This window comes from Paroedura picta, chromosome 4, assembly GCF_049243985.1.
Source record: "Paroedura picta isolate Pp20150507F chromosome 4, Ppicta_v3.0, whole genome shotgun sequence".
Taxonomy (NCBI): Eukaryota; Metazoa; Chordata; class Lepidosauria; order Squamata; family Gekkonidae; genus Paroedura; species Paroedura picta.
This window is the reverse complement of record NC_135372.1, coordinates 1,337,660-1,356,349: the sequence shown is the minus strand read 5'-3', so window position 1 is coordinate 1,356,349 and position 18,690 is coordinate 1,337,660. Positions and strand designations below refer to the sequence as shown.

The 18,690-nt window shown below is 51.4% G+C and overlaps 1 protein-coding gene across 1 annotated transcript in view; it reads left to right on the top strand.

The window, feature by feature from the left end:
• Positions 1-3,017: 3,017 nt before the first annotated feature.
• The window catches only part of EFNA2 (ephrin A2), a 196,138-nt gene continuing 180,465 nt past the window's right edge, over positions 3,018-18,690 (top strand). The window contains exons 1-2 of the mRNA XM_077331436.1: positions 3,018-3,246; positions 3,471-4,338. Coding sequence (XP_077187551.1) covers positions 4,214-4,338 — 125 coding nt within the window. The 5' untranslated portion in view covers positions 3,018-3,246; positions 3,471-4,213. The remainder of the gene's footprint in view (positions 3,247-3,470; positions 4,339-18,690) is intronic.

The window sequence follows — 18,690 nt, the reverse complement described above, 5'->3', positions numbered from 1 at the left end:
TCCAGGCAAGAGATGATGGGTGCAGGTCGGCTATCGCGTGCCTCCATGACCCGACTCCACAGTTCCCTGGGGGGGGTCTCCCATCCAGGCACCAACTAGAATCAACCTTGTTTAGCTTTCAAAGGTCAAGCTCACCTGGAATATCCATGCCAGGGCAATAGAATTGTGCTCAGCAGCAATGATTACCACTTCCTTTAACCGTATTTTCAGCCTGTGCTGAGGCAGCTGCATTGGCTACCAATAGCTGCCCGGATCCGGTTCAAGGTTCTGGTTCTAACCTTCAAGGCCATACGCGGGTTGGGACCCACATACCTGAGGGACCGCCTCCCGCCCTATATCCCCCGCAGGGCTTTACGCTCAGAGGGGGAGAATCTCCTGATTGTTCCTGGCCCTAGAGAAGCACGCCTGGCCTCAACCAGGGCCAGGGCCTTTTCGGTCCTGGCCCCTACCTGGTGGAATGAGCTCCCGGGTGAGCTGCGGGCCCTGCGGGATTTACCAGCTTATGGAGCTCTTCCGCCAGGTCTATGGTTGAGGCCGGGGTCAGTGAACTCGGGACATCACCCCCCCCCCCGGGAGTCAGGAAGTGTACATTGCACACCTCCATTATCTCTGATATTAGTATGGGGAGGGTGGGTATTTTCTCTTTGCCGCCATGTTGGTATTAATGTTTAATGGGGGTTTAAATGGGTTTTAATGGGGTTAAGATCATTGTCACCCACCTCGAGCCTTCCGGAAGAGGCGGGAAATAAATCGTAATAATAATAATATTAATAATAGTAATAATAATATGGGGCAATACATCAATACCCCAGATTGTGTTTCAACTGTACCTTGTGGCTACTAGATTCACTGCAGTAGGAAGTGGGCACTGCTATGGGCATAGCTTCAAGATGGGCTTAGATAAAAGCATGGCACACAGCCCCCCCCCCCCAGCTTGAAGCTGTCTATGCCTGTAGCTGCCCCATTTCCTACGGCGGCAAATTCCAAGTGGGAATGTCTCTCTGGATGAAGAACTTCCTTGTTTCTGTTCTCAGCCTCCTGCTCCTTAATTTCACGGAGCGCCCCGGTTTTTGCATAGTGAGAAAGGGAGAAAAGGGCTTCTTCTTATGGTGTCTGATTCCATTGCTTTATATCCTATAACTGGCCTTGAATCTCAGTGAAAAAGGCGGATGTAAAGTACGTAAAGTAAACAAATCATCTTTGCTCCACTGGATCCCCCCCCCCACACACATCTCAGCCCTGATTGAAGCAAGACTTCCCTGAGACTCATGTGGGATTCTTCTTTCTTTGGGCGAGCTTCGTTTTCAAAGCCATGTAGAAAGTTCAGAGATGAAACCGGTCTCTTCTTCCTCTGCTTTTTCTTCCTTAATTTGGTCCGGGCTTCTGTTCTTCCAAGCCCTGGTGGGGTTCAGGTGGTGAGCTGTAAACTAGGAATTGCTCCCAGCCCCATTCAAAGCTCACCGAAACCATATTCCAGTGGTTCCCAGGCACCCACCGACACCTTTCCTGCTGGTCTTCACCCAGCTTTTAAAGAAAGTTTTTTGTAACGGCCTTTGGCTAAACACAATAAAAGTTATCGTAGCGTATAGAAAGTGGGCGTGGCCAGATGGGGCTGTTGCCCAGCAAGGTTTCTGATGGGCCACTGCAGACTTGATTGAAGGTGCAGAATTTTTAAGAAACTGATTTTGGCAGCAGCGATATTGTTCAGATTTTCATTTTTGAAAGGCTGACTTTTCCGTCTGTTTCCAAACAAAATTTTGCTTCTTCAGGCGCAGACCTTCAATTGCACCCTCACTTGCCCTTCAGAAAAGGAATCCTCAAGTGGGTCTAATTCAGGGCTGCCCAATGCGGGAACGTGTGAAAGTGGGTTTCTGCCTGCGCCCCCCCTTTTGAGTCCTCATCGCTGTCCTCCCTCCCCCTCCCCTCTGTTCTGAAAAGGGGGGATTGCGTTACAGCGCTATTTCTAAGCTTTAAAAAAAGCAGTCTTGCAGTGTTATAATGTTATAACATTATAACCCAGATGTGTATAAAATTACATTCAGGAGAGTTCGGGGGAAGGGGGCAGATCAAGGGGGCAGAATAGTAGGAGTCAGAAGCGTGATGAAAACCCAGGTACAAGCATGGACTTTCTTGCGCACGTGACCCAGGTTTCCACAACGCCCTGGTTGAGACAGTCACGCTGAGTCGGGTCCACTAACTCAGGGGTTCCCAGCCAGGGTTACGGGGGGTGGGGACCCCCTTCCCTGGGGGCTCCCGGAGGTTCAGAGGGCCGCTGACGTCACCGGATGTTGCTGGATCCCCCTTCCCCCGCTGCTCTTCCTCCACAATGATTGATCGATCGATTGATCGATCGATTCTGTGCCCGCTTCTGGGGTGCCTTGAAGGCTGAAAAAATATTACAGGGTTCCTCCGAGGTCAAAACTTTTGGCACAACTATTGTGCCTCCCTTCTGATGCTTGGTGAGGGGAAGGCGAGGAGAACCAGGCTGGCCCGCCTTGCAGGGGTGAGGGTGACGGAGACCCCAGAGTGGCCTCAGCAGCACCTGTGAACCCCCCTCTGAAACCCCCTTCTGCCTCTACTGTGCCGGCGGTTGGGTTCTCCTCCTCCCCCCCCCCGCGCAGCCAGCCGGGTGACCTGGGGCCAGGCGCAGTCCCGGGGGAGCCGTCCTCGCAGGGCCGTGGTGCCCGGGCTCCCTCCCTGCTGCCCGGGGGTCTGTCGTGGGGAGAGGGAGGGGCGGCTCCTTCCCAGGCCAGGCGGGCGGCCTTTGCGGGGCTGGCCAGCATTTCTGCGGGGGGGGGAGGAGGAAGCGCGGACTGCGGGGGGGGGCAAAGGTTGGGGGGAGGGGGCAGCCGCAGCCCCCCCCCCCCAACCCGCCGCTTTCGGCTTCTCGTCCTGCCGCTGCCGCTGCTGCCGCCGCCTCGGCCAGCGGCTCGACCCCCCGGGCCGGGAAAGGTGCGGCTACCAGCCTCGCGCCCCTCCCCTCCCCTCCCCTCCCCCCTCCCCGTGCGGGGCGGCGGCGGCGGCGCCTTTGGGTGCCGGGCCAAGTGGCGACAATGTGGCGGCGGCGGCGGCGGCGGCGGCGGCGGCAGGGCGAGTAGCCCGCCGAGGAGATCCGGGAGCGCCGACTGCGGGGGGGCCTGAAGCAGCCCCCTGTTGCCTTTGGCCCCGCGGCGCCGGGGGGAGCGGGGAGGACGAGGAGGAGGCGCCCCCCCCGTGGGGGTCTCTGGCGGGCCCCGCGCCCAGGAGGTGGGTGAGGGGGCCCCGGCCGCCTCCCCTCCAAAGTGGGCTTGGCGACGGGAAGAGGGGGGGAGGGGGGTCTCGAAAGACTTCCTCCGCCCTCAGGAGTGGACTTGGCGGCGGGGGGGGGGGCGGGGGGCGTCTCTGCGTGGCCTTCCTCGGGTGCCGGTTTTTGAATTTCCCCCCTAACGCCCTCCCCCTCCCCCTCCCCCTCCCCCTCCCCCGGTTTTTAGGAAGCGCCGCGCGGAGGTGCCGGCCGTGTGGGCAGCGGAGGAGGGCGCCGCCGAGGACCGCCGCCCGCCGCCCCGAAAGCCGCCCCGACCGGCGTATGTAGGCGCTCGGGGGGGGGTGTGGGTGGGGGTATTGGCCGCCCAGGGGCCGCGGCCTCCCGCCTGCCCAGAGGGATGGCCGAATGGCAGAACTTCTCCGGCTGCGCGCGCCCTTCGGCTGAGGCTTCCAGGTGCCGGGAGGCCCCCCCGCCTCTCCCCCTGCCCTGAGCCGCCTCGCTCCCCGCCCCCCCCCCCCCCGCCGCCGCCGCCCCCGAAGAGTTCGCGGAGGAGAAGGGGAAATGCCGCCGCCGCCGCCTCAAAGCGAGCGAGGCGAAAGTTGGCCGCCGGCTGCGCCCTGAAGAAGCAGAAGCAGGAGAAGCAGAAGCCGAAGCCGCAGAAGGCGCGCAGGCGGCCCCGGCGCCCGTCTCCTCGGACAAAGCGGCCCGCCGAAGGCGCCTCCTGCGGCCAGGGCGGCTGGCGGGCAGAGGGGGCTCCTGGATGCCTCCGACGACTGGCCCGGCCGCGCGTGGCCCCCCGGGCCGGGGAAGTGCTCCGCGCCGGGCAGCGAGGCGAGGCTGAGCGCGGGAAAGGGCCGCGGGCGCCGCAGGGCTCTCCCCGACATGGGCCGCCGCCTGCCTTCTTGAAAGCTCCGCCGGGAGGGAGGGAGGCAGGGAGGCAGGGAGGGAGCCGCCGCGCCGGAGTCCACGATGCTGCCCGTTGTGGACATAGCCGCGCTGCTGGTCACCCTCGTGGCGGTCTGCGTGTGGACGGACGACGGCAGCAAAGTCATCTCGGATCGCTACGCCGTCTACTGGAACAAGACCAACCCCAGGTAAGAAGGGAGAGGAGCCGGACCCCTCTGGGCCCCCGGGCCATCTTCCCCGCCCCCCCCCCCCCGTGTGTGTGTGGGGCTTGCGTGTGGGGCGGTGTGAGGGAGGCTCACGTGAGAGTTGCAACATTTCTGACTTTCTTGTAGGGCCGCTGGAAGCTTTCAGGGGGAGGCTTGAACTTTTCGTGCTTCCAGCGGTCCGTCTGGGTAGCTCTTTCCCTGCATCTTGGTGGCTCGAAAAACCCTGCCGGGGAGTTAGACGGCGCAGGGGGGAGAGAGGGAAGGACCAGACATCCTCCCCACGGGAAGCCTCAGACAGGAGAAAGACGCTTCCCTCTCTCTCGCTCTCTCGCTCTCGGCCCCTGCTCTGTCCCTGTGAGGACGGCGCCTCCTAGCTCCTTGTGCCCCCCCCCCTGCACATTTTGCAGCTCCGGTGAATTTCTTGCTAAGTTCCAGAGTTTTGCGAACTGATTCTGGGAAATGGATTGGGTGTGTTGCGGGGGGGGGGGGGGGGAGGGGAGGTGTCGCTGATGCGATGGGGCTCCTTGATATTTTTCCTGGGCCTGCATTTCTGTTCAAATTGCCATGAGTTGCTATTCCTTCCACACACACCCTCCTCCAAAAATACACTCCTACTCTGTGTTTTCAAACTTTGTTTGCCAGTTCAAGGAGAAGTTGGTAAGTTGCATTGGGGAATCGTCTCCATGCTGCCCCCCCCCATGCGTTGGCTGTGAAACAAGTGGGGGGGGGAGATATTTTTCTCGACAGCTGTTTTACGTTTGGCATCTGAACCACACACACAAAAAAATTCATTCATCCAGAAGCCAATTCTAGGGAGTTGTAAGTAGGTGCAGCCAAGGAGAACACATAGATAACAATTTTCAGAAGCACAGCAGACTGTAAAATCAATTACGCCTCACTTAGGAGCTTGCATCTTGTCAAATTAAAACACCAGCTCCTCTCTCTCTCTCTCTCTCACACACACACCCCTTGCCCTGCATGGATGGAAATGTGTTGTGTTGATTGGGACTGTGACTCTTTTGAAAGGCCCACTTGGTTCGGGATCTTTGGATGGGTGGGGAAAAGTTTTGGAAAAACCCTCATGACAGCCATGTGGAAACCAGGATTGGCTAACTCTGAGGGTTTTTTGGGGGGAAGAGGGTGAAAGTTGTTTGGTTCTTGTGTCTAAGAGGGGAAGGATGACATACAAAGCGCTTGTGGCAGAGAGAGAGAGAGAGATCATTTTTGAAGCCCCTTTCCCCTTGTGATGGTAGCCTGGGCTGTGTTGAGGAGTGGTGGGGAAAATAGGCCCCTTCTGCCATGAACTTCAGGTCAGCCCTGTCCCTCCTCCTTTGCGCCTGGGATGTTCCCCCTTTGGGGTGGAAGAGGAAGGAAGGAAACAGCAGCCGTCAATTGGGTTATGAGCACCATCTTTCCCCCCCTTCAGCGTATTCTGTTCCCTCTTCCTGGAGTGTGGTGAGATTCCAAAAATGAATTCTGTCTGCAGAGGAGCTCAGAAGAACAGCTTTGTGCAGCTGAGAAAGGTGTTGATAAGAAGGAGCGGTGCAGGTCGTGTGGGACCAGAACTGCCAATCTACCCCTTTCTTTAAATAGTCTGGAGAACATATTCTTCTAGGCTTTCCCTGTCTCCCCGCCTTCTGAACTAGAGTGGGATAGAAAAATTAAATTCTTCCCCAATTTTATTGCAGTGTTTTCTCCTTCCGTTATTAAAATACAACCATATACAGTTTCAAAATTTTGATAATCTTTTTTTTTTAAATAGTTCTTGGGGGGGGGAAGGCCCTCTTTTTCGTGTTCTGTTTTGGGGTGGGGAGATACGAGTAATGACTCTTCCCAAGGCGTAGAAATAGAACAGCTAGCCAGAGCAGCAGTGTCCAAATTTGTGTAAATAAAAGTTTCAGCGATCAGTGAAAAATATTTCTTTATGGAGCTCTATCGAATTATTTGCGGGTGTGAAATTTCTAATGGGCGTCTTCTTTGGGTTGTGGCTTTTACACCCTCTCTTGATGATTTGCAAGATGGAGTTACTCCGGGTATTGTTTGATTCTCTTTCCTACCTGCTGATGGGGGGGGGGGGAAATCTCTGTGAATAACATTAAGAAAACGAACCTTTGCATCCCAATTGTGCAAAGAGCGATCCTACACACGCACGGCAAGCCTTTGTCTGCAGCTGGTTTTGTACATTTAGAAAAAGTGTCGTCCTCCCCCCCCCACACACATCCTGATGGGAGATAATTTTCCCTCCATTCCCTCCACTCTTGCTGTGAGGGAGCTCTGAGGGGAACCTCTAATAGAGAAATGATTCTCTTTCCAGACGGTTTCCTGTCATTATGAATGAGGGGCTTCATTCTTGAGATGAAATGTTTTAGATTTGAGGGAAATTCATGGCTGTATTTCAATGAGGGCCACTGTGTGGAGGAAAAGGAGGAAACGCATCAGGCGACGGGGGCCTTGCTCTATCCGGGGGTCCCAAATTCCCACAGTTGGGGTCCGTTGCTTGCTATGAAATGGCTCGGGAGCTGACAGTACCCCGAGGGGCACGGGGGGGGGGGGTGCAACGCGATCCATTTTGTACTGTCGCCTCCTTTTTAGGACCTGTGTGGGTTTCGAGCTGCCATCCTAAAAATACCCCCTTTATTTAAAAAAACTGTGGACTACAGCCGTTTGGTGGCTTTATTAAAAAGGGGTGAGCCAACCTTTTGTGCCTTTGAGAGTCCACAACCGAAATCTTTCACATAGGTTGGATTTCTGTTGACTGAACGGGATATTTGGCTTTTGTTATCATTCATTTCCTTCCCCCCCCCCTCTTTTGTGGTGTTCGAATGAGGAATGTGGTTTTTTCCCATTTTCTTCAACTCCTGTTGCTGTTTTTTTTTAAACTCCACATAAAAGATTGAACGTTAATGTTGTTAATATGAGATTGATCCAAAACGGGGGAGACCCCATCGCCCTCCTCGAAAACAATCGATGTTTCCGCTCAGTTCACGTGGCTTAACATTCCCTGCCACAAAGTGGAATGCTTCCAGAGCTCTCCGTGCGTCTTAATTCTTGCGGGCTCCGGGGTTATTGGCTGCTGGGGGACATCTCGTCTGTTGGGTGAAATCAACTGTGTCTCTTTCCCCGTCCACTTTCCTTTTTTAATCCACCCCCCCCTTCACATTTCGTTTTTTTTTTTTTTAAGAACTGGATACTTGGCACAGGGACAGAGATTTCTAGAAAACCTATGGGACAAAGATGGTAGAGCGACTCTAGAAACATGGAAACATGGCTGAAGGATGGAAGTAAACCAGTGGATCTTCACCATTCCCCACTCGCTCCCCATCCCACCCCGGTTATCTAGTCAGAACCGGAGGATTTCTCTGTGTCTTTGGGAATGAGCAACATCCCATGTTGGAGGTGTGAACTTTTAGAGTGTGTGAATCTAGGAACACGAATTAGCTTAATAGATTTCAGATTTCTGCTCTTTGGACTGGAAACCCTTCAGGAGGTGCCAACGTGGCCATCTGACCCTACTGTTAGGGATTTCTTTTGCTTTCTCCCCTGTGTTCGAAGATTGTCCGTTGAATGCTGCTGTTTACGAGAACAAACCAATATGGTTTTGAATTAAACCAGACCAAAGCCTTATCCTCAAAGCCCGTATAGTCTCACATTTAGGGAGACAAAACGAATCCTTTTGAACTTACACGGAGTGTGCAGGGATTTGTAGGGTGAACCCGGAATGGGTGGACTGATAGTGCCACAGAACACGATCCACCAAACAGCTTGAAAAATATTGGCCTGAAGTAGGTATTCAGGAGCAACCCAGAGAAATAGAAGTTATTTTCCACATTTGAATGCCATTGGTTTGCATTTTTGTTTTCACAGTCTTGGTGACTTTAAATATTTGAAAAACTGCAAACGCAGCGAGGGGAGATTCAGTTTCCAAGCATAGATTGCCACCCAAAATGGACGGTGTTAGTTTGGTATGGGTATAAATCCATCGCGCTCCTCACAAAAACGGGTTCTGTGTGTTTCATAGCGGTCGTTGGATAATGTCTGGCACCCACTCAATGGGGGGGGGGGGGTTGGGAAATGGAAAAATTCAAAAGAGAAAAAAAATTTGAAACCTTATATATGTGTATCATTTCCCTCCTCCTCCTTTTTTTCCATTTTATTTCTCCGTCTGGAAGCCGGTGTTTCAATCTTGTGGCCCATGTGCTCCTTGATAATTGTGTCTAAATTAAAAATCAATTGTAAATTGAGACACAGGAAGCTTCGCCCCTTCTAAATGCAATTTTTGATCACCCGCAGGCATTCTTGATCTCTTCGACCCGTCGTTGTGTTTTATGTGGTAGCCATGGGTTTGGAGAACGTTAAGAGATGTTTATTAAATACGTCTCTGTGTAGGCTGTTGATTGAAATATCGGCGGGAGGGATAGGTTGGGTACGGCCACGGGTGTCCGCTCTCTTGTGCGCTTAAAGGGAGGGGAATCTGATGTTTGACTCCAAGAAGCCAAAGGCTTCTGTGACTCCCTAAGACTCCCTAAGAAGCCAAAGGCCTCCTAGACCAAACAGCAAAAATGGACACCATGTTATATTTTGGCTATGCCACCTGGGGAGGAATCCTCCCCATGTGGACTCAAGCGAACACCAAAATACAATACCATGTAGCCAAATACCAGACGATAGGAAATTGTGATAGAAATATTGTTTCACTGGAATAACCCAAGTTGATGAGAGGAAGGTTTTGTTAGATTCTCCTGGCTTTTGTGATGATTTATATTATTTACACATTTCCTACAATTTAAACAGTATCAAAATGTGTACCGATCCATAGTGTTCTGCATAGTTTAACAGGTGACCCTCCCCAATTCCACAGCTGCCCCCTCCACTTTAACATTCTGGTCACCCGAGTGTAGCAGAGAGCTGCCTTGACCTTCTTGTAAAGGTTCAGTCATCCTGGGGGCCAAATTGAATTGGGTCCCTCACACTGGTCCAGAGACGGCTGCTCAGTCAACGCTCCCCACCGGCTGGCTTCAGGCCTGCCTGGGAGTAAGCGGGCCAGCTGCAGTCACCTCCGAGGCAATTCGGGAAATTCGGTTTCAGTGTTCTGCCTGCTTTTCCGGAGGTGAGTGGGGTGTGATTGCGTGAGAGAGAAGATGAGCTGGGGTGGGGGTGGGGGGGGGGGGTTAGATGACAAAAAATGGCCTCATTTCGAGGAGGCTGCATGATTGTGGGAGAAACCCAAGCAAATTCCAGGTCTCCTTGCTGGCGTGATTGGGAAGATCATCCTAAAGTATGAGGCAAAGATTTGTTTCTGTCCTCCGTATTACCTGCAACAGCGTAATGGGCAGTTTTGCCGTAATTCTAGAATGACGGTTTTCTTGTAACCAAATGCTGTTCCTGAGGAGGCCCCCCCCCCACACAGTCTGATAGCTCCGTGAACGCGGGTGTGCGTGTGTGCGTTTGTGTGTGCGTGTGTGTGGGGGGGGAGAGGGGTAAATGGCTGGCTATTTTCTCTCTCCGTTTACTATACAGGGTATCCCATTATTTAATTTTATACTTTGCCCCTCCCAAGGCCTATTTAGCCACAAAAATGTTTCTGTTTCTAAAACGTCATGGGGGGGGGTAGATTGGCTGTGGAGGGCTTTGTTTCTCTCTCAAAATTGTCTCCTGAAACTGAGACAAATCCAGAGGATCCCTCAGAAAACATGTGCTCTGTAGGTCTCTTTGGAGGGAGCAAATGGAATTGTGTGTCTCTGGGTCATGCTGAGAGAAAATTGGGATCTCTGTGCAAGCAATCCTATCCGATATTAAGAAAAAAGAGAGCAGGTGTTGGCTTGATATTCTTGTCTTGCACCCAGATAACCTTTATTGGGCACCAAATTATAGACCAGAGGACTAGTAAATCCGTCCTTATGGACTCAGTTTGGGATAAATCTTGGTGTAGCTGCAGGCTTCTTATGGTTTCTAACCCAAATTTATCCAGACGTGTTTGGCGATTTGGGTCCACTTGTAAGATGTGCACAAACAAGGCCAATTTCTCTGTTCTTTCCGTTCTTGTCTGAACATGGAAAGCAGAACAGATGGCTTTGGGTGCACACTAAGATTGATTACAAACATGGTATTTGGTTAAGAGATCATCCTCCACGAACCTTCTCTTGAACATTGGGAGTGTGATATCTCTGCCACTAGTTAAGTTGGTTAAGAAGTCAGGATCTGTGAAGACTCAGAGGAAAGTTATCTTCTCTCCAAGATTAGCATCTTAAATAGGAATGTTGGGTTTATTTCTTTATGCGTAATCAGATGGTTTTGTCCTCTTGTGTTTTTCTGGTGGTTTCTTGTTTATATGTCAATAATAAAACTTAAAAATAAGAAATCAGGGAGGTGTCTGAGTTTGTGACCATGGCATAATTTCCTGGTAATCTCACGGCCCTGTCAAGTGGTGAGAGGAATTTTGACCGTTCCTCCATTTTGCTGAATTTCTGATTTGGTGCAGTTTGAAAGGGTGGTAAAATTCTCCTTGCAGCTCAGCAGACTTAATAGGGAAAGAGAGACCATTCCAAAATGGAAAAGAATTGATTGGTCAATAGCTTTTGGATGTCAATCTTAACCCAGCAGTTGGATCCAGTTGACTTGGGTTGGAGAGCTTAATCAATGCAATTGAAAATTTGAATCGTCCTGCTTTTGTATTCAGTGGCCACTTGGGAAAGGGCTAAAATCAGCCATCTTAACATGATCTGTGGACTCCAGAGGGAAACTCAACTTGGAGTAGAAAAAGGGTTGCAGTAGAATTGCTGGATTCGAGTCAGCGTCATCCTAGAGACCAACATACTATTTGGGGTATGACCTTTCGTTAGTTCCCTTTGTCCTCTTTGCTTGGATTTCTTCAAAGATGAGGTTTTGGAGTGTTTTGTTTAGCAGTTGGATCTTTTAAGGTATTAGGTAGTCAGACTACATAAAAATAGGTGTTCTTTGCATCTTCACCTTAGATATATGTCTTAAAAAAAATTAAACACTGGTCCCCAGCCTTTTTGATACAGTGACTCATGTAAAAATGTACTTGGTATGGTGACCCACTTCAGAAGAAGGAAAAAGAACTACACACAAACCAGCGAGACCATGCAAGAAGGATATGCTTTTCATCTGCTTATAACCCCCCTTTGGGTTGGGCCCCCCAGGTTGGGAAGTGCATCCACGTGTGGAGCCATTTGCATTTAGGGGCCTTGGTCTTGCCGGGTACGTGTGTGTGTGTGTGTGTCTGCTCTCCTCAGCCCTTCAGATAAAGGGGTCCGTTCTTTTAAAAAGGTACCTGTGTTGTGTTTGTTTTCCCCTCTGCCACCTTGGGGAACATCTCTCTTCCCTACATTCTGTGCTCAAGTGTCTCAAAAGCATCTGGACCCAATTCCTATGGGGACTTTCCTACTATGGAACAGGCTACCCCACTTTTTCAAGCTGGGGCTGGGTGTACGGAAAACTGTGCTTCTTTCATAATTGTTCTTTCATGCCGAGAAAGATGTTCTGCTTTCCATGGGGGGTGCTTTTGGCCTGTGTCCGTCACCTGCACACAACCGTTCTGTCCTCTTAGTAGCTCTCCAAGGTGGGCAGCTCATGGGGCTTAATAAGTGCTGGATGCAAATAAGGCCCCCCGTTTCTCTCGCAAGGCTTTTTACGTGCTCTCTAGGGAGCACAATTGCACCCCCCATGAGTTATGCATTTGGAATCCAGAGGCTGTCTCTGTGCAGAATCCGAAATGAAGGGACGGGGCAGTGCAGCTCTGTGGAGTAAAGGCAAGCACATTCCAGGGTCACTCTCTGCCAAGTTTTGTCAAGATGGCTTTTGGGGTCTGTTTAAGAGAAAATGGAGCAAGATTTGCTCAGGACTGACTTGCAGGAGTCCGACACCAAGTTTCGTAACCGTATTCCTACATCTTAGCTCCTGTATATTTGAATGATCATCAACTTTTTTAAAAAAATGCGTTTTTTTAAGGAACTTGCAGACAGAGAGATTTGTCTGTGCCTGCTTGTTTTGAAGTCATTTTTACATGAATCATTTATCTGAGGGTGTGCATACCTCTGCCAGGAAGGGAGATGGACACCACCACAGTGCACATTCTGTATCATGAATTTTGGCTGCATAATAAAAATAATAATTTTATTTTTATAACCCGCCCTTCTCTGGACGATGCAGGGTGGGGACCGCAGGTTTTAAAAACTGTAATAATCTATTTATGTATCAAAATATATGCTGCCATATGGTATATTTCTATGTAGCATACTTTAGCATGCTTATCCACAGGGAAACATGAGTTTCATGCATGTGGCTATTGCGTGTGCACACACCGAATGCAGGATGCGTAGTGTAAGTCTTATGTCCTAAATGGCTTGCAGAATAACATTCTAACCCCAGTGTGGGTGGGAGATGGGGGAAGGGATTCAAATGATGAAGAGAAGAGAGGAATCGTGGGGTAAATGGGGGGGGGGGGCTCTTTGGGAAAAGAGCGGGATACAAATGTAGGTTGTGAGGACACAAGGGGAGAGTGTGAGAAAGTGAAGAAGGGGTGCAGGGAACATCCCACGTGCATGTGCAGTTGAGGAATCATAGCAGTTGAGTGGCCTCATTTTCGTATGTTTGTGGACCTAGCGATGACACATCTATTTATCTCTGCTTGCCCATTTTTAAAAAAGACCTGATCTAGCTGTGTTTACAGCACAGAGGTACTTTGTGTCTTTTTGTGCGGTTCACACATCTGGCAGTGTAGCATTCATCTGTTTCTAGATCTGCGTGGGACGTAGATGGACCGTTTCAGAGTTATCACTAACGGGTGTGTTTTCTTTTTGCCCTTTATCTTCGGCATTTGAAAAAAGATTTGTTGTGGCATTGGCTTTAATTTTTAGCGGCCTCCATCCTGAGGGCGCAAAGCTCCTAGCAATAGACTGGCCCTGTGCCCTGACAGAGACGCAAGAATAGCCTCACCCTTCACTTCTACCAGCCCAGTCTGCTGGAAATTGAAGGTTTTCTGTTGCTAGGTAGGACCAAATTTCAGCTCTTGCTTTTTGGCTTTCGTTTTTTTTTAAACAAATGTCCTGCTTGGTGATTGTTCCTAGGTTTTTGTTTTTTTAAAGACCCCTTCCCCCTGCCCTCCAGCTCCTCCAGAGCTAGATGCATATCCAGTTGTAAGTGCATATAATCTCTTTTCTAAGAATGCAACAAAATTAAATAGGTAGGCGCTCTTTTTCCTCTCCTCCTCGGGTACTCTGGGATGGAAAGCCCTGAAAGGAAACCTAAGAGATGGCCACCACTGCCCCCTAACAGGCCTGGTTGCTTTGGCACCATCCTTGGCTGCGCATGGCAGGAGATACGAGGAGATGCAAAGCATCAATAACATTTTGGGATTTACACGCGTCTTTCAGGTTTATAGCCCTGGGCCCAAGGAACAGGAACCGGGGATTGTGACTACAATGCAGAGCTGTTTGTTACTGGGGAAGCTTGTTCTCAAACGACAGGCCTTCACGGGGTCCCCGGCACAGAATAAAAACGCTGTGACTTCCAAAACCTGATCCTGAAACTTCTCAAGTTTGACATCACCCGACCACTCCAAAGCACGTTTGCACTATTTTAAAAGCCCAGCTGGCTCAGGAAGAGAAATGTTTCCGATCCTTGCTCTGGCTGCTTGCTCTGGCTGCGGGAGGCTGCCTTGCTCTGGCCGTGGTGACTCCAAATCTATTGGGGGCGGGATAGACCAAGGGCTTTTCTGTGCAGTGAGACTTCCCGTTGCACACCCACCCCCCAGCAGCTACGAAGCTTCCAGAGAGGTTTCTTGTACTTTGCCGGCCCCGATCCTTGGGCCGGCCACCACCACCCTGCGCTACAGGAGGGGACTTTCCCCAGGTTCTTTGAAAAAGGTAATTGCCCCAACAAGTTACCATTCTACCACTAAGCCGATACCTGCTCTTTAAAAGGATGCTCAGAAAATCCCTCTGAGGGAACTGGCTGCTGCTGGAAATGGGGAAACCCAGTCCTTTGGGCTCGCAGAACACCCAGTCTGGCTTTGCTGTGATCTTTCCCCCAAACATTGCAGCAAAACCGGGTTTGGAAAGATCGTGGAGTAGTGGAGAGAAGTCCAGGTAGTCTCTCGAAGCCCAACTGGGCTGTGAGGGAACCAGGGGGAAACCCGCTTCCCAGAAGAACCCCGCAAATCAGCCATGTCAAAAGGCTCTGAACTGCTGGTTGCAGATTCTTTCTGTGAAGCTGGTGGGGTGGTGCAAACGTGACGACCTGGAGATAACCGGGTGGGGGCTACATATTCGGGGTTTTCTCTGAGCCACAAACGCGGAAGCACCGCAGGGGCTGTGGGGTGGCGGAAGGCCGCTGTTTTTGCAAGTGGCCTGCTTGGGAGGTAGTTTGCTGCAGATGCGGACCCCCGACCCCCCCCCCTCCAATCTGCATTTGGCAACCCAAAGAGTAAAATTTCTTCCAAAATGGAATTTTGAAGTAAATTTAAAAGAACCTGCTCAGGCGAAAGGAATGTGGTAAAGACCATTTTGTGTTCTCCTTCTCTGAGCCGGCCTGTATGAAAATGTTCCTTTGTCATCTGCAGAATGACTTGCGTGCCTTTGGACCCTCCCATGCAAAGAACTCTCTGCCTGCCTCATGTTGAATCTTCGCCTACGAAGAGAGAAGCCATTTTGTGGGTGGTTGGAATTTCTCCCAAGCTAGCAGAACCCCCTTGGAACCTTTCGAAAGAGAGGCCCAACCGAAGGTGCCATCAAGTCACAGGTGACCTGTGGACACTCCTTAGCGTTTTCCAGGCGAGGGGCGTCCAGAGTGTTTCCTGTAGAATCACGTCAGTTGTGGACCGACTCCCCCCCCCCCCCCCAGAAGCTGAGGCCTGTTCTTGTATTCTGTCCTCTATTGAATCTCAAAAGTGCCCATGTTGCTGTTGCGGGATGCAACGCCTGCTGTCATCTGCCCGTTCCCTAATTTTGCGTCGGTCCTGGGAACGAGAGCAAATGGGTCCTCCGCTCCGGCTATCCTGGCACGATGCAGAACCGGATCCGATGAGTGGCTAAATGTTCCCCAGGGCACTCTTGAAGCTGTTTTGTGAAGCTGCCTTTGTTTTAGACGCTTTATAGCGAGGCGGCTGGAGGGCGAGGCTGTTGGGATGTTGCATGTAAGAGAATCCGCTGCCGAACAGAGCCAGGACTGTCGCCGTGTTGAAAGTGGGGGCGCTTTGGGCAGAGATGCTTGCTGTGAGAACACAGATGTGTCTATTTTCTCCAGTGAAATGCTGGCAAAAGGACAGTGGGTTTGCAAAAACCCTGCTGAATGACATCTTTCCCCCAGATGTAAGGGACATGGTAATTTCTTTTGCTTGATAGTTAGGGGACCGCTTTCCCCTATATACTGGTGCATGCAGTCGCATGTGAACGTTGTGTAGCTTGGCTTTGTATTGTAGGAGCTTGTTGGGGATTGGTTTGCTGCACAGCCATGTGAAAAATCTACACTACAGAGGGTGCACCTTCCTTTACACCTGTGAAAGAGTGCGCTCACGGTATAGTGGCTGCTGCTGACAGGCCGAGAGAAGGAGATGAATGGCGACCCTGAACTCTGAGACGTGATGTCCCCAGGGTGAGATGCAGCCCTTGGGTCTGCAAGAAAACCGACCTTGACCTAGCCCAGGGGCAGTCAAACTGCGGCCCTCCAGATGTCCAGCGAATGCTGGCAGGGGCTCATGGGAATTGTAGTCCATGGACATCTGGAGGGCCGCAGTTTGACTACTCCTGACTTAGCCCATCGGGTTTGTAATACGGCAGAGTAGAGTCCAGGACGGCCTTATAGGGCTGTTGTGACCACAGGGTGCCTGAAACCCTATTTGCACTGAAGATGGTGGGGAAACCCCAAGGCAGAAATCTTGAGTGGGCCACGGAATGAAGGTCAGGAAGCAACATCTGGCTTTGGGTGGGTCGCCTGGGTAGACTCAGCAGGAAACCTGTCAGTGTAAGAAAGGGGAATAGCAGCCCCGCCCTCCCAACTATACAGGAATGGCCTTACTTTGGGTTACGCAGACCTTTCCCTGTAAAGTCACCTGGACAAAGTGGACTCCCCTGTTTTGGAAAGCAGCAGGCAGATAAGGATTTCTTGGTCTCCGTTCAAAAGCCCCGTGAGCCCCCAGGTGCTGTTCGAGCAAGTGGCTCCCAGCCCTTGGCCTTGTACTGATTGGGTTTTGACAGCCCCCCCCCCTCCTGAGCATGAGTGGGTATGTTGCCCCCCCCCCCAGACAGAATTGCAATGCAAAAGTCTTATGTGGGCGATGAACAAACGAATGGGAATCTGGGGGGAACGAGATAAGGGTGTGTGGCCCCCCCCTCCCCGGTCGGCCCTGTGGGACCCTGAACCCCCCCCCCCGGCCTTTCCTTGAAATGCTTGTGAGCTTTTTTATTTTTAAACTTGGTGCTGAAACATCCCCCCCCCCCTTCTTCCCCTCTCATTCCCTCCTGCCTTGTTGATGCAGCTGCTGGCTGAAGTGTCTCCTCCTGTTCCAGAGCTAATTACCGCTTAATGAGCCGCCAAACCACAAGAGAGACCAGGGGGGGGGGGAGAGTACCTACAGGTGGGAGCAGAAGTGAAGTGTGTGCTGGGGGGGGGGGGCTGTGTGCCTTTGCCCAGGACAAGAGCTCTGCGGGTGAACAGGGCAGAGGGGAAGGTAGAGCAGGGGGAAATCGAATGGAGAAGGGCGTGAAAGGCAGCGTTGAAGGTCTCTGTTGGATCCGGAGAGCCACCCTCCTGACAGATTCTCAGTCCAAATATGTGTGTTAGCTAGGGTTGCCAGTCCTGGAGGTTGGGAAGGGGGCCTGGGGAAGGCAGAAATAAAATGCTATAGTAGCTGATTCTAGAGCGGCCATTTTCTCCTGGTGATCTAGTGTGGAGGTCTGTTGTAATTCCGGGGGATCTCCAGGCTGCACCTGGAGGCTGGCAACAACCACCCTGAGCTTCAGGGGAGGGCTGTATATAAATATAAAATATAAATAAATACTGCTAGCCAATGTCACTTTACTCCAGGGGTAGCCAAACTGCGGCCCTCCAGATGTCCATGGACTACAATTCCCATGAGTACCTGCCAGCATGGACTCATGGGAATTGTAGTCCATGGACATCTGGAGGGCCGCAGTTTGACTGCCCCTGCTTTACTCAGTCAACGCAGAGGTCTAACCTTAAAAAGAGAGAGAAAGAGCTCACCTCTGGAGGCTTTCGCATTGTTAGTAAGAGTTGTTCCTGTTTTTACTTTTCTGTTTTCCGACAGTGGCCTTCTCAGATAGCTCAATGGTTCTGAGATTACGCCTTTTCGTATGTAAGATTTGAAGAGAAATCGATTTGGGCAACCTTGACTCACGTGGAGTTCCATTCTGAGACTAAGAAGTTTGGTCACAACACCAAGGACCCAGAAACAGTTTGTGCAGCAGAAAGAAAGAAATCCGTGTATCTTGTGTTTGCCGGACTTGTTGCAGGTTTACATCAGAGCCGCGTAAAACTATGAATTGGGACACCCCAGCCTAGAGTGGCTGCCCTTGTTCCTGATCAGATCTAAATTGTTTTTTGGCATCTTATAGGGTATACAGTAACCCTGAGAAACTTGCAAGCAGAATAGAAAAGCAGCTTGTTTCCCACCTCTGGGGTTCAAAGGTAGTTGCCTCTGTTTGTGGAGGTTTCACTTTGACATGAAAGATGTTGTCGCTAAACCTGCTTCCACAAATGTCTCTAAACAGCTGTGGCCACCTCTGCATCCAGTGGGAACAGATTTTGGGCAGCCACTGCTCTGATCCAGGGTAGGAAATGAGCAAGTAACTTGGAAACAGGGAGAGTGACACGCCCCAGAAACCAAAACAACAAACAAACAAACAAACAAACAAAAAAGATGCCCTTGCTCATGTGTTTGCAAATCCTCCTTTTCTGGCTCAGCGTCACACTGAGCTCCATCCATCCCTGTTCTTCACAGCCCGACTGAGAGCTGCCAGGGTGTGAGAAGGGCCAGGCCAGGGTCTGGAGAGGCAGGTCCACAAGGACGTAAGAGAAGCCATGCTGGATCGGGCCAGGGAGCTATCCAGTCCAGCAGCCCCGGTCACACAGTGGCCAAAATCCAGGGGCCAGCAGGAGGTTTCAGGGTCCTGCGAGGGTCAAATAGGGGAAGGTGAGAACTGTGTTTTTCATCCTGAACTCCTTGGGAAAAGGACGGGGCGAAAATGTTCCGGAACGGTTGATAGTTGTCTGGTTTGCATGTGTGAAGGAGCCCTGGCCAGTCAGATGCCAGGAAGAGAACTTGTACAGCGCATGGAGGGTTTTGATGCTGATCTCCCC